Source organism: Heptranchias perlo, chromosome 4, assembly GCF_035084215.1.
Source record: "Heptranchias perlo isolate sHepPer1 chromosome 4, sHepPer1.hap1, whole genome shotgun sequence".
Classification (NCBI taxonomy): Eukaryota; Metazoa; Chordata; class Chondrichthyes; order Hexanchiformes; family Hexanchidae; genus Heptranchias; species Heptranchias perlo.
In genome coordinates, this window is record NC_090328.1 from 5,145,773 (window position 1) to 5,160,496 (window position 14,724).

The 14,724-nt window shown below is 55.1% G+C and overlaps 2 protein-coding genes across 6 annotated transcripts in view; one reads left to right on the forward strand and one right to left on the reverse strand.

The window, feature by feature from the left end:
- hmgcs1 (3-hydroxy-3-methylglutaryl-CoA synthase 1 (soluble)) overlaps positions 1 to 10,889 on the forward strand; it is an 80,613-nt gene extending 69,724 nt beyond the window's left edge. For all 4 annotated transcript variants that reach the window (XM_067982394.1, XM_067982395.1, XM_067982392.1 and 1 more), the window contains exons 6-9: positions 1,640 to 1,810; positions 1,927 to 2,159; positions 3,834 to 4,000; positions 10,063 to 10,889. In XM_067982394.1, coding sequence (XP_067838495.1) covers positions 1,640 to 1,810; positions 1,927 to 2,159; positions 3,834 to 4,000; positions 10,063 to 10,152 — 661 coding nt within the window. In that variant the 3' untranslated portion in view covers positions 10,153 to 10,889. The remainder of the gene's footprint in view (positions 1 to 1,639; positions 1,811 to 1,926; positions 2,160 to 3,833; positions 4,001 to 10,062) is intronic.
- LOC137320706 (polymeric immunoglobulin receptor-like) overlaps positions 1 to 14,724 on the reverse strand; it is a 788,493-nt gene that overhangs the window by 208,402 nt on the left and 565,367 nt on the right. The window lies entirely within an intron of this gene.

Genomic DNA, 14,724 nt, shown 5'->3' on the forward strand with positions numbered 1-14,724 from the left:
AGGGGGTGGTGGAGGCAGATTCAATCATGGCCTTCAAAAGGGAACTGGATAAGTACTTGAAAGGAAAAAATTTGCAGGGCAGCGGGGAAAGGGCGGGGGAGTGGGACTAGCTGGATTGCTCTTGCATAGAGCCGGCATGGACTCGATGGGCCGAATGGCCTCCTTCCGTGCTGTCACCTTCCTATGATTCTATCTACCTTATCCCATTCCTTTTGTAATTTTAAACACCTCCATCAAATCGGCTCTTAGTCGCCTCTGTTCCAATGAAACCCGGCCCCAATTTTTCTGTTCCTGTTACAAGCTCTGGCTCGTAAAGTCCAGTCTATCCATCGCCTTGTTAGGAATGTGAATTTTTATAATATTACAGACAAAGGCTGCGGTCCTATGCCTGTAGGTCAAGAGTGAATTCACACGCAGTTAAACGCTTACAGATTTATTAACGATTCACTGAACCTGCACGTACTCCCGGCCAGTCATCGAGATAACATCGCTGGCGGAAGGTGCACACTTTGCAGCCAGTTGCCCACCTCCTTCACCTCCCTGCTCACTGTACAATGGTCTTGCTTTTAAAGCTTAGCTAAAAGGCCGTTACATCACCACGTTCCTGACCCGTCTCCCACTCTCCATCTCCATTCTGACATCTTAACGGATTTGGGTTGCGCAGGAAAAGCACCGGTGTCTTAGGGTCAGCCCTGCCACCAAAAGCAACGATATTGAGGGTCCAGCCTAGGGTGATAAAGTGAATCTAAATGTAAACATGTGCAAGCCTGGCCTTAGAGACTGCTGCAATAAACTTCAGCACTGTCAGTCTTTCAATGTTAGCTTTAACTACAGACCTTAATGTAAATGAAATATGATGTGGAGATGCTGGTGATGGACTGGGGTTAACAATTGTAAACAATTTTACAACACCAAGTTATAGTCCAACGATTTTATTTTTAATGGACCATTAAAAATAAAATCGTTGGACTATAACTTGGTGTTGTAAAATTGTTTATAAATGAAATATAGTATAGAATATAAGTAATTTATTTTGCGTAAAATGGATCTCTTTAATATTTCTCAATCTTAATCTCGAAACAGCCCAATTAACCCTCCATAACTTACTCACCTCTTTTACTCTTTTCAACCCCTCGCCCCTTGACTGGGTCCTGAGGAAAGATTGGATGGGCTGGGGTTGTTTTCTTTGGAACAGAGGAGGCTGAGGGGAGATTTAATTGAGGTGTACAAAATTATGATGGGACTAGATAGAGTGGATAGGAAGGACCTATTTCCCTTAGCAGAGGGGTCAGTGACCAGGGGGCATAGATTTAAAGTAATTGGTGGAAGGATTAGAGGGGAGCTGAGGAGAATTTTTTTCACCCAGAGGGTGGTGGGGGTCTGGAACTCACTGCCTGAAAGGGTGGTAGAGGCAGAAACCCTCAACTCATTTAAAAAGTACTTGGATGAACACTTGAAGTGCCGTAACCTACAGGGCTACGGACCAAGAGCTGGAAAGTGGGATTGAGCTGGACAGCTCTTTTTCGGCCGGCACGGATGCGATGGGGCAAATGACCTCCTCCTGTGCATGATTCTATGACTGCCCCCCCCCCCACCCTGCCTCTCGCCAGGATTAACACGCTCCTTCCTCCGCTTACAGAGACGTGAAGCTGGAGGACACATACTTCGACAGGGACGTGGAGAAGGCCTTCCTGAAGGCGAGCGCCGAGCTCTTCCAGCAGAAGACGCAGCCCTCGCTGATGGTCTCCAACCAGAACGGCAACATGTACACTCCCTCGGTCTACGGCTGCCTGTCTTCCATCTTAGGCCAGTGAGTACCCTGCTCTCCTCCCCATCCCCCCCGCCCCCCCCCCGGTGCTGTGGGGCCCTATTTCTCCTCGGCGATTATTGCTTTTCTTGTGTTAATGGTGATTTCCCGTCCCGCAGGCGTTCCGCGCAGCAGTTGGCGGGACAGAGGATCGGCCTGTTCTCCTACGGCTCTGGATTCGCTGCCACCCTGTACTCGCTCCGTGTGTCGCAGGACGCCACGCCAGGCTCCGCCCTGGACAAGCTGGTGTCCAGCCTGTCGGACCTGCAGGCCAGGCTGGACTCCCGGAAGCGCGTGTCACCCGAAGACTTCGCCAACAGCATGCAGCTGAGGGAGGAGACCCACCACTTGGGTAAGATCTTCGACCTGGTGTGCATCACGCGCCCGATTTATTATTTTTTTTGGAGTTTCGATACGGACAGCAAAACGCAACCACCAGTGTGCACCGAGCAAGGTAACGCAAACAAGTCAGCCTGTTTTGGGGGTGTTGATTGAGGGAGAAAGTTTGGCCAACACACGGTGAGAGCATCCCGCTCCTCGTCAAACAGTGTCAGTGGGCTTTTTAACATCTGTCTGAATCGGAGGAAGGCTTGGCTGTTCTCGGTTTAACGTCTGTCTCAATTGAACCTCTCGTCCAACAGCAGCACTCCTCGGTACTGCACTGGAGAATTAGCCCCGTCTACCTGCTTAAGTCTTAACGCTTGGTTTTAACCCCCTCCCCCCATGCAGTGGCCGTGTCGGTATAAAGTGGAATGCCGTTAATTTATTTTTAGTGCCTTTTAAAAAAAAAACCGTTCCCAAGAGGCTTTACAGAGGAGCAATCAGACCAGGTCAAGGCGAGCGCGTGGGTATTTAATTCGTGCACTGTTTGCGCTTTTACATGTCCTGCCTCCTTTTCACCGACCCGGACCTGACCCTCTGCAGCTGTTCCAGCATACGGTGTCAGCCGTGGCTCAGTGGGCAGCACTCTCGCCTCTGAATCAGAAGGTCCTGGGTTCAAGCCCCACTCCAGAGACTTGAGCACATAATCTAGGCTGACACCCCCAGCGCAGTACTGAAGGGAGTGCTGCACTGTCGGAGGTGCCGTCTCTCAGGTGAGTCGTTAAACCGAGGCCCCGTCTGCCCCCTCGGGTGGATGTAAAAGATCCCACGGCCACTATTTCGGAGAAGAGCAGAGGGAATTCGCCCTGGTGTCCTGGCCAATATTTATCCCACAACCAACATCACTAAAGCAGATGATCTGGTCATTACCATATCGCTGATTATGGGATCTTACTGTGTGCAAATTGGCTGCCAAGTTTTTTTATATTTCAACAGTGACGACACTTCAATAGTACTTTGTTGCTGTAAACGCTTTGGGAGGCCCTAAGGTCATGAACGGCGCTATAGAAATGAAAGTACCGCACTTAGAGTAGTGTTCACAATTCTGGTCTGCATATCACAGAAAGGATAGAGAGGCACTGGAGAAAGTGCAAAAAAGATTTACAAGGATGATGCCAGAACTGAGAGGATATAATTATCAGGAAAGATTGAACAGGCCGGGGCTCATTTCTCTAGAAAAGAGAAGGCTGAAGTTTGACCTGATGGAGGTCTTTAAGATTATAAAAGGGTTTGATAGGGCCGAGGTAGAGAAGATGTTTCCACTTGTGGGGGAGACCAAAACTAGAGATCATAAATATAAAACAGTCACTAATAAATCCAATCGGGAATTCAGGAGAAACCTCTTTACCCAGAGAGTGGTGAGAATGTGGAACTCGCTCCCACAAGGAGTAGTTGAGGTGAATAGTGTAGATACATTTAAGGGGAAGCTCGATAAACACACGAGGGAGAAAGGAATAGAAGGATATCCTGAGGGTTAGATGAAGTAGGGAGGGAGGAGTGGAGCATAAACACCAGCACACATCTGTTGGGCCGAATGGCCTATAAATTTAAATGTAGTTCTTTCTTTCTTCTCGGTGTCGATGTGAGTACGCTCCCCTCCCCACCGTCTTTGCGCTCTAATTTGTTTCCGTTCTCCGTCCTGTAGCTGACCACGTGCCCCAGAGTGCGGTGGAGGACCTGTTCCCTGGCACGTGGTACCTCACCAGCGTGGACGAGAAACACCGCCGGAAGTACGCCAGGCGGCCGATCCTGGAGAACGGGGGCTTTGAGGCTGGGCTCGGAGCTCTCCACGGCAACACCGCCACCACCGAGGTAGGTGGGACCCCCGGAGGTCATTGCGCTCGACCCCTGCCCTATGAGTTGACCTAATTAAGATTCTGAAGGTTATTGAAAGGAATTGCCGATGTTTGGTCCAATCAAATTGTTCCCTCGGGCTCAAATCCCAAGTTGAGGAAGTCTGGGGTAAGAAGGGAAATAGGTAGGAACTTCTTCACCCAGAAGGGGGGAGTTTGAACTGTGGAATGAGTTTACCAGGGAAGCAGACAGGGATTGAGGGTTATGGTGAGAAGGTGGGATTGAGGGGTACGGTGAGTGGGTGGGTTTGAGGGGTACAGTGGGCAGGTGGGTTTGAGGGGTACGGTGAGCGGGTGGGTTTGAGGGGTACGGTGGGTTTGAGGGGTACGGTGAGCGGGTGGGTTTGAGGGGTACGGTGGGTTTGAGGGGTACGGTGAGCGGGTGGGTTTGAGGGGTACGGTGGGTTTGAGGGGTACGGTGAGCGGGTGGGTTTGAGGGGTACGGTGGGTTTGAGGGGTACGGTGAGAGGTTGGGTTTGAGGGGTACGGTGGGCAAGTGGGTTTGAGGGATACGGTGAGAGGTTGGGTTTGAGGGGTACGGTGAGAGGGTGGTTTTGAGGGGTACGGTGGGCGGGTGGGTTTGAGGGGTACGGTGGGCGGGTGGGTTTGAGGGGTACGGTGGGCGGGTGGGTTTGAGGGGTACGGTGGGCAAGTGGGTTTGAGGGATACGGTGAGAGGTTGGGTTTGAGGGGTACGGTGAGAGGGTGGGTTTGAGGGGTACGGTGGGCAAGTGGGTTTGAGGGATACGGTGAGAGGTTGGGTTTGAGGGGTACGGTGAGAGGGTGGGTTTGAGGGGTACGGTGGGCAAGTGGGTTTGAGGGATACGGTGAGAGGTTGGGTTTGAGGGGTACGGTGAGAGGGTGGGTTTGAGGGGTACGGTGGGCGGGTGGGTTTGAGGGGTACGGTGGGCGGGTGGGTTTGAGGGATACGGTGGGCGGGTGGGTTTGAGGGGTACGGTGAGCGGGTGGGATTGAGGGGTACGGTGAGAGGGTGGGTTTGAGGGGTACGGTGGGCGGGTGGGTTTGAGGGGTACGGTGGGCAAGTGGGTTTGAGGGATACGGTGAGAGGTTGGGTTTGAAGGGTACGGTGGGCGGGTGGGTTTGAGGGGTACGGTGGGCGGGTGGGTTTGAGGGATACGGTGGGCGGGGTGGGTTTGAGGGGTACGGTGAGCGGGTGGGATTGAGGCGTACGGTGGGCGGGTGGGTTTGAGGGGTACGGTGGGCGGGTGGGTTTGAGGGGTACGGTGAGCGGGTGGGTTTGAGGGGTACGGTGAGCGGGTGGGTTTGAGGGGTACGGTGGGCGGGTGGGATTGAGGGGTACGGTGGGCGGGTCGGTTTGAGGGGTACGGTGGGCAAGTGGGTTTGAGGGATAAGGTGAGAGGTTGGGTTTGAGGGGTACGGTGAGAGGGTGGGTTTGAGGGGTACGGTGAGTGGGTGGGATTGAGGGATACGGTGAGAGGGTGGGTTTGAGGGGTACGGTGAGCGGGTGGGTTTGAGGGGTACGGTGGGCGGGTGGGTTTGAGGGGTACGGTGGTCGGGTGGGTTTGAGGGGTACGGTGGGCGGGTGGGTTTGAGGGGTACGGTGGGCAAGTGGGTTTGAGGGATACGGTGAGAGGTTGGGTTTGAGGGGTACGGTGAGAGGGTGGGTTTGAGGGGTACGGTGGGCGGGTGGGTTTGAGGGGTACGGTGGGCGGGTGGGTTTGAGGGGTACGGTGGGCAAGTGGGTTTGAGGGATACGGTGAGAGGTTGGGTTTGAGGGGTACGGTGAGAGGGTGGGTTTGAGGGGTACGGTGGGCAAGTGGGTTTGAGGGATACGGTGAGAGGTTGGGTTTGAGGGGTACGGTGAGAGGGTGGGTTTGAGGGGTATGGTGGGTTTGAGGGGTACGGTGGGCGGGTGGGTTTGAGGGGTACGGTGGGCGGGTGGGTTTGAGGGATACGGTGGGCGGGTGGGTTTGAGGGGTACGGTGAGCGGGTGGGATTGAGGGATACGGTGAGAGGGTGGGTTTGAGGGGTACGGTGGGCGGGTGGGTTTGAGGGGTACGGTGGGCAAGTGGGTTTGAGGGATACGGTGAGAGGTTGGGTTTGAGGGGTACGGTGAGAGGGTGGGTTTGAGGGATACGGTGAGAGGTTGGGTTTGAGGGGTACGGTGAGAGGGTGGGTTTGAGGGGTATGGTGGGTTTGAGGGGTACGGTGGGCGGGTGGGTTTGAGGGGTACGGTGGGCGGGTGGGTTTGAGGGATACGGTGGGCGGGTGGGTTTGAGGGGTACGGTGAGCGGGTGGGATTGAGGGGTACGGTGAGAGGGTGGGTTTGAGGGGTACGGTGGGCGGGTGGGTTTGAGGGATACGGTGAGAGGTTGGGTTTGAGGGGTACGGTGAGAGGGTGGGTTTGAGGGGTACGGTGGGCGGGTGGGTTTGAGGGGTACGGTGGGCGGGTGGGTTTGAGGGGTACGGTGGGTTTGAGGGGTACGGTCAGCGGGTGGGTTTGAGGGGTACGGTCAGCGGGTGGGTTTGAGGGGTACGGTCAGCGGGTGGTTATGAGGGGTACGGTCAGCGGTTGGGTTTGAGGGATACGGTGAGTGGGTGGGTTTGAGGGGTACGGTGGGTAGGTGGGTTTGAGGGGTACGGAGAGCGGGTGGGTTTGAGGGTATGGTGGGTGGGTTTGAGGGGTACGGTGAGTGAGCGGGTGGGTTTGAGGGGTTGGGTGGGTGGGTTTGAGGGATACGGTGAGTGGGTGGGTTTGAGGGGTACGGTGGGCGGGTGGATTTGAGGGGTACGGTGAGCGGGTGGGTTTAAGGGGTACGGTGGGCGGGTGGGTTTGAGGGGTACGGTGGGTTTGAGGGGTATGGTGGGCGGGTGGGTTTGAGGGGTATGGTGGGCGGGTGGGTTTGAGGGGTATGGTGGGCGGGTGGGTTTGAGGGGTACGGTGGGCGGGTGGGTTTGAGGGGTACGGTGGGCGGGTGGGTTTGAGGGGTACGGTGGGTTTGAGGGGTACGGTCAGCGGGTGGGTTTGAGGGGTACGGTCAGCGGTTGGGTTTGAGGGGTACGGTCAGCGGGTGGTTATGAGGGGTACGGTCAGCGGTTGGGTTTGAGGGATACGGTGAGCGGGTGGGTTTGAGGGGTACGGTGGGTAGGTGGGTTTGAGGGGTACGGAGAGCGGGTGGGTTTGAGGGTATGTTGGGTGGGTTTGAGGGGTACGGTGAGTGAGCGGGTGGGTTTGAGGGATACGGTGAGAGGTTGGGTTTGAGGGGTACGGTGATTGGGTGGGATTGAGGGGTACGGTGAGTGGGTGGGATTGAGGGGTACGGTGGGCGGGTGGGTTTGAGGGGTACGGTGGGCGGGTGGGTTTGAGGGGTACGGTGAGTGGGTGGGATTGAGGGGTACGGTGAGTGGGTGGGATTGAGGGGTACGGTGAGTGTGTGGGTTTGAGGGGTACGGTGGGCAAGTGGGTTTGAGGGATACGGTGAGAGGTTGGGTTTGAGGGGTACGGTGAGAGGGTGGGTTTGAGGGGTATGGTGGGTTTGAGGGGTACGGTGGGCGGGTGGGTTTGAGGGGTACGGTGGGCGGGTGGGTTTGAGGGATACGGTGGGCGGGTGGGTTTGAGGGGTACGGTGAGCGGGTGGGATTGAGGGGTACGGTGAGAGGGTGGGTTTGAGGGGTACGGTGGGCGGGTGGGTTTGAGGGATACGGTGAGAGGTTGGGTTTGAGGGGTACGGTGAGAGGGTGGGTTTGAGGGGTACGGTGGGCGGGTGGGTTTGAGGGGTACGGTGGGCGGGTGGGTTTGAGGGGTACGGTGGGTTTGAGGGGTACGGTCAGCGGGTGGGTTTGAGGGGTACGGTCAGCGGGTGGGTTTGAGGGGTACGGTCAGCGGGTGGTTATGAGGGGTACGGTCAGCGGTTGGGTTTGAGGGATACGGTGAGTGGGTGGGTTTGAGGGGTACGGTGGGTAGGTGGGTTTGAGGGGTACGGAGAGCGGGTGGGTTTGAGGGTATGGTGGGTGGGTTTGAGGGGTACGGTGAGTGAGCGGGTGGGTTTGAGGGGTTGGGTGGGTGGGTTTGAGGGATACGGTGAGTGGGTGGGTTTGAGGGGTACGGTGGGCGGGTGGATTTGAGGGGTACGGTGAGCGGGTGGGTTTAAGGGGTACGGTGGGCGGGTGGGTTTGAGGGGTACGGTGGGTTTGAGGGGTACGGTGGGCGGGTGGGTTTGAGGGGTATGGTGGGCGGGTGGGTTTGAGGGGTATGGTGGGCGGGTGGGTTTGAGGGGTACGGTGGGCGGGTGGGTTTGAGGGGTACGGTGGGCGGGTGGGTTTGAGGGGTACGGTGGGTTTGAGGGGTACGGTCAGCGGGTGGGTTTGAGGGGTACGGTCAGCGGTTGGGTTTGAGGGGTACGGTCAGCGGGTGGTTATGAGGGGTACGGTCAGCGGTTGGGTTTGAGGGATACGGTGAGCGGGTGGGTTTGAGGGGTACGGTGGGTAGGTGGGTTTGAGGGGTACGGAGAGCGGGTGGGTTTGAGGGTATGTTGGGTGGGTTTGAGGGGTACGGTGAGTGAGCGGGTGGGTTTGAGGGATACGGTGAGAGGTTGGGTTTGAGGGGTACGGTGAGTGGGTGGGATTGAGGGGTACGGTGAGCGGGTGGGATTGAGGGGTACGGTGGGCGGGTGGGTTTGAGGGGTACGGTGGGCGGGTGGGTTTGAGGGGTACGGTGAGTGGGTGGGATTGAGGGGTACGGTGAGTGGGTGGGATTGAGGGGTACGGTGAGTGTGTGGGATTGAGGGGTACGGTGGGCGGGTGGGTTTGAGGGGTACGGTGGGTAGGTGGGTTTGAGGGGTACGGTGGGTTTGAGGGGTACGGTCAGCGGGTGGGTTTGATGGGTACGGTCAGCGGGTGGGTTTGATGGGTACGGTCAGCGGGTGGGTTTGAGGGGTACGGTCAGCGGGTGGTTATGAGGGGTACGGTCAGCGGTTGGGTTTGAGGGATAAGGTGAGTGGGTGGGTTTGAGGGGTACGGTGGGTAGGTGGGTTTGAAGGGTACGGAGAGCGGGTGGGTTTGAGGGTATGGTGGGTGGGTTTGAGGGGTACGGTGAGTGAGCGGGTGGGTTTGAGGGGTTGGGTGGGTGGGTTTGAGGGATACGGTGAGTGGGTGGGTTTGAGGGGTACGGTGGGCGGGTGGATTTGAGGGGTACGGTGAGCGGGTTGGTTTAAGGGGTACGGTGGGCGGGTGGGTTTGAGGGGTACGGTGGGTTTGAGGGGTATGGTGGGCGGGTGGGTTTGAGGGGTATGGTGGGCGGGTGGGTTTGAGGGTTATGGTGGGCGGGTGGGTTTGAGGGGTACGGTGGGCGGGTGGGTTTGAGGGGTACGGTGGGCGGGTGGGTTTGAGGGGTACGGTGGGCGGGTGGGTTTGAGGGGTACGGTGGGCGGGTGGGTTTGAGGGGTACGGTGGGTTTGATGGGTACGGTCAGCGGGTGGGTTTGAGGGGTACGGTCAGCGGGTGGGTTTGAGGTGTACGGTCAGCGGGTGGGTTTGAGGGATACGGTGAGTGGGTGGGTTTGAGGGGTACGGTGGGTAGGTGGGTTTGACGGGTACGGAGAGCGGGTGGGTTTGAGGGTATGGTGGGTGGTTTGAGGGGTACGGTGAGTGAGCAGGTGGGTTTGAGGGGTTGGGTGGGTGGGTTTGAGGGATACGGTGAGTGGGTGGGTTTGAGGGGTACGGTGGGCGGGTGGATTTGAGGGGTACGGTGAGCGGGTGGGTTTAAGGGGTACGGTGGGCGGGTGGGTTTGAGGGGTACGGTGGGTTTGAGGGGTACGGTGGGCGGGTGGGTTTGAGGGGTACGGTGGGCGGGTGGGTTTGAGGGGTTGGGTGAGCGGGTGGGTTTGAGGGGTACGGTGGGCGGGTGGGTTTGAGGGGTACGGTGGGCGGGTGGGTTTGAGGGGTACGGTGGGCGGGTGGGTTTGAGGGGTACGGTAGGCTGGGTAGGTGGGCGTCACTGTGAAAATGGGTTCAGTTTGTAAAGATGTCCGTGTTGTTTACAGTGCACACCAAGCCCGGCCAAGAAAATGCCGCGGATCCCAGCAACAGCCACGCAGCCTGGTACTGCCAACGTCAGCAACGGAGAGCACTGAATTAACCTCCGGTGGGGGGGGTGGGGAGGGAGGGCGAGTGAGTGAGTGAGAAATCGCCTCCCCCACCCCCAGCCAGTCTGGTGATCAACACGTTGTGGGATTCCTCTCACTCGAGGGAAAGGATCGCTGGACCAGAGGGGAGAAGACTCTAATCTGCTCACGCGTTTGAAAAGAAACATATCGAAACTCTGCGGACCCCAGAGCAGCCGGCTAATGTACAGTTACTCTGCAGCAAGTGCTACGATCTTTTTAATTTGCAGTCGAACGCTGTTAATATTTTTAATTCTGTTTATTGGTGGGGGCGGGGGTGCTTATAAATGCCCGTCTCTCAAGTTCGAGCTGTGGGTCCCACAGGATCCTCCTCCCCCCCCCTGGGCCTGGCCTCTGCCTGTTTAACGCTCTGTAATTTAGCTGTTCTCTCCTCCTCCCCCCCCCCCCCTCTTTTTCTGTTTGTGTAATATTTATGTCTGTGCAGTGAGTTGGCTCCATTGCCGATGACGTGCAGACAGAATCTCAGCCACTCGTTCGCCACTGGCTGCTGTTTTGATTGTGTTGAAATTTAATTTAATCCAGTGTGTAAAAATCTTGATCCCGAACCTGTCCCGGAGTGGGTTAACAAACTTCGGATCTGTTGTAAAGTTCTTTTTAAAAAAAAACATCTCGCACACACACACACACACACACATATATATAACTTGTGAATTCAGTTTTCTGAAAAATAAATTTCCACAACCCTGGGACTGCTTTTCCTTTGGATGTCTGTGTGAGGGAGCGAGAGTCTGCGTGAGGGAGGGAGTGGGAATCTCCGACTGAGGGTGAGAGCGCAGTGAGAATCTGTGAGGGAGCAGGAGTCTTTTTTTTTATTCGTTCATGGGATGTGGGCGTCGCTGGCGAGGCCAGCATTTACTGCCCATCCCGAATTGCCCTTGAGAAGGTGGTGGTGAGCCGCCTTCTAGAACAGCTGCAGTCCGTGTGGTGAAGTTTCTCCCACAGTGCTGTTCGGGAGGGAGTTCCAGGATTTTGACCCAGCGACGATGAAGGAACCGCAATATATTTCCAAGTCGGGATGGTGTGTGACTTGCAGGTGGTGTTGTTCCCATGCGCCTGCTGCATTTGTCCTTCTAGGTGGTAGAGGTCGCGGGTTTGGGAGGTGCTGTCGAAGAAGCCTTGGCGAGTTGCTGCAGTGCATCCTGTGGATGGTACACACTGCAGCCACTGTGCACCGGTGGTGAATGTTTAGGGTGGTGGATGGGGTGCCAATCAAGCGGGCTGCTTTGTCCTGGATGGTGTCGAACTTCTTGAGTGTTGTTGGAGCTGCACTCATCCAGGCAAGTGGAGAGTATTCCATCACACTCCTGACTTGTGCCTTGTAGATGGTGGAAAGGCTTTGGGGAGTCAGGAGGTGACTCACTTGCTGCAGAATATCCAGCCTCTGATCTGCTCTTGTAGCCACAGTATTTACGTGGCTGGTCCAGTTAAGTTTCTGGTTAGTGGTGACCCCCAGGATGTTGATGGTGGGGGACTCGGCGATGGTAATGCCGTTAAATGTCAAGGTGAGGTGCTTAGACTCTTGTTGGAGATGGTCATTGCCTGGCCCTTGTCTGGTGCAAATGTTACTTGCCACTTACCAGCTCAAGCCTGCATGTTGTCCAGGTCTTGCTGCCTGCGGGCATGGACTGCTTCATTATCTGAGGGATTGCGAATGGAACTGAACACTGTGCAATCATCAGCGAACATCCCCGTTTCTGACCTTATGATGGAGGGAAGGTCATTGATGAAGCAGCTGAGCATGGTTGGGCCTAGGACACTGCCCTGAGGAACTCCTGCAGCATTGTCCTGGGGCTGAGATGATTGGCCTCCAACAACCACTACCATCTTCCTTTGTGCTAAGTATGACTCCAGCCACTGGAGAGTTTTCCCCCTGATTCCCATTGACTTCAATTTTACTAGGGCTCCTTGGTGCCACACTTGGTCAAATGCTGCCCTGATGTCAAGGGCAGTCACTCTCACCTCAGGAATTCAGCTCTTTTGAACATGTTTGGACCAAGGCTGTAATGAGGTCTGGAGCCGAGTGGTCCTGGTGGAACCCAAACTGAGCATCGGTGAGCAGGTTATTGGTGAGTAAGTGCCGCTTGATAGCACTGTCGACGACACCTTCCATCACTTTGCTGATGATTGAGAGTAGACTGATGGGGCGGTAATTGGCCGGATTGGATTTGTCCTGCTTTTTGTGGACAGGATATACCTGGGCAATTTTCCACATTGTCTGATAGATGCCAGTGTTGTAGCTGTACTGGAACAGCTTGGCTAGAGGCGCAGCTAGTTCTGGAGCACAAGTCTTCAGCACTACAGCCGGGATGTTGTCGGGGCCCATAGCCTTTGTTGTATCCAGTGCACTCAGCCGTTTCTTGATATCACGTGGAGTGAATCGAATTGGCTGAAGACTGGCTTCTGTGATGGTGGGGATATCGGGAGGAGGCCGAGATGGATCATCCACTCGGCACTTCTGGCTGAAGATGGTTGCAAACGCTTCAACCTTGGCTTTTGCACTCACGTGCTGGACTCCGCCATCATTGAGGATGGGGATGTTTACAGAGCCACCTCCTCCCGTTAGTTGTTTAATTGTCCACCACCATTCACGACTGGATGTGGCAGGACTGCAGAGCTTTGATCTGATCCGTTGGTTGTGGAATCACTTAGCTCTGTCTGTAGCATGTTGCTTCCGCTGTTTAGTATGCATGTAGTCCTGAGTTGTAGCTTCACCAGGTTGGCACCTCATTTTTAGGTATGCCTGGTGCTGCTCCTGGCATGCTCTTCTACACTCCTCATTGAACCAGGGTTGTTCCCCTGGCTTGTTGGTAATGGTAGAGTGAGGAATATGCTGGGCCATGAGGTTACAGATTGTGATGGAATACAGTTCTGCTGCTGATGGCCCACAGCGCCTCATGGATGCCCAGTTTTGAGCTGCTAGATCTGTTCTGAATCTATCCCATTTAGCACAGTGGTAGTGCCACACAACACGCTGGATGGTGTCCTCAGTGAGGAGATGGGACTTCGTCTCCAGATGAATCTGCGACAGGTAGATTTGTGAGGGCGAGGTCAAGTAGGTTTTTCCCCTCGTGTTGGTTCTCTCACCACTTGCCGCAGGCCCAGTCTGGCAGTTATGTCCTTCAGGACTCGGCCAGCTCGGTCAGTAGTGGTGCTACCGAGCCACTCTTGGTGATGGACATTGAAGTCCCCCACCCAGAGTACATTCTGTACCCTTGCTACCCACAGTGCTTCCTCCAAGTGGTGTTCAACATGGAGGAGGACTGATTCATCAGCTGAGGGAGGACGGTAGGTGGTAATCAGCAGAAGGTTTCCTTGCCCATGTTTGACCTGATGCCATGAGATTTCATGGGGTCCAGAGTCAATGTTGAGGACTCCCAGGGCCACTCCCTCCTGACTGTATATCACTGTACCGCCACCTCTGGTGGGTCTGTCCTGCCGGTGGGATAGGACATACCCAGGGATGGTGATGGAAGACCCTGCGACGTTGGCTGAAAGGTATGATTCTGGGAGCATGGTTATGTCAGGCTGTTGCAGGACAGCTCTCCCAATTTTGGCCCAAGGCCCCAGATGTTAGTGAGGAGGACTTTGCAGGGGCGACTGGGTTTGCCTTTGTCGTGTCTGGTGCCTAGTGGTCTGTCCGGTTTTATTAAGACTTTTTGTAGCGAGATTGTACAACTGAAGTGGCTTGCTTGGCCATTTCAGAATCAACCACATTGCTGGAGTCACATATAGGCCAGACCGGGTAAGGATGGCAGGTTTCCTTCCCTAAAGGACATTAGTGAACCAGATGGGTTTTTACGACAATCCAGTAGTTTCTATACTAGTTTTTTTTCTTCCAGATTTTATTTCATTAATTGAATTTAAATTCCCCAGTTGCCATGGCAGGATTTGAACTCATGTCTCCAGATTATTAGTCCAGGCCTCTGGATTACTGGTCCAGTAAACATAACCACAATGCTACCGCACCCAGGTGTGTGTACAGTGAGAATGTGAGGGAGTTAGAGTCTGCATGAGGGAGGGAGCGGGAGACTGCGAGTTGTTCTAAGTGTGTGTGTGTGTGTGTGTGTGTATACACCTTTACTGTGTGTGCACAGTAGGATCACTGTAATTGATAAAGCCGGCTGTCTCTCCAACTCCCCACAGGAACGGAGAGAAACTGAGCTACCGTTTCACGTCGATGACCGTTCATCAGAACTGATTTAGGATTTATCCATTAATGAGGCTTTAAAAACAAACTATTCTAATCCTCCAGACACGCTCCATTCAAGCAGGAGGAACACTGGTTCGCTGGACTTTGAGGGAGCAGATTGCCCACAGGCTGCACTTTGTACAATAAGCTATTGGTGCCAACACTCTCCAGTCAGCCCTGTAACAGCACTGACAATATTCTGCATGGCACACCCAGTGCTGTCCTTGCTGATTGACCTGTTGTGTACTGCTGTTTTTTTACACTTCCATGTACGCTACTCGGCCCCACGTTAATTGAACTTGTTTTGCGGTTTTCAAATGATTACCTTTCTG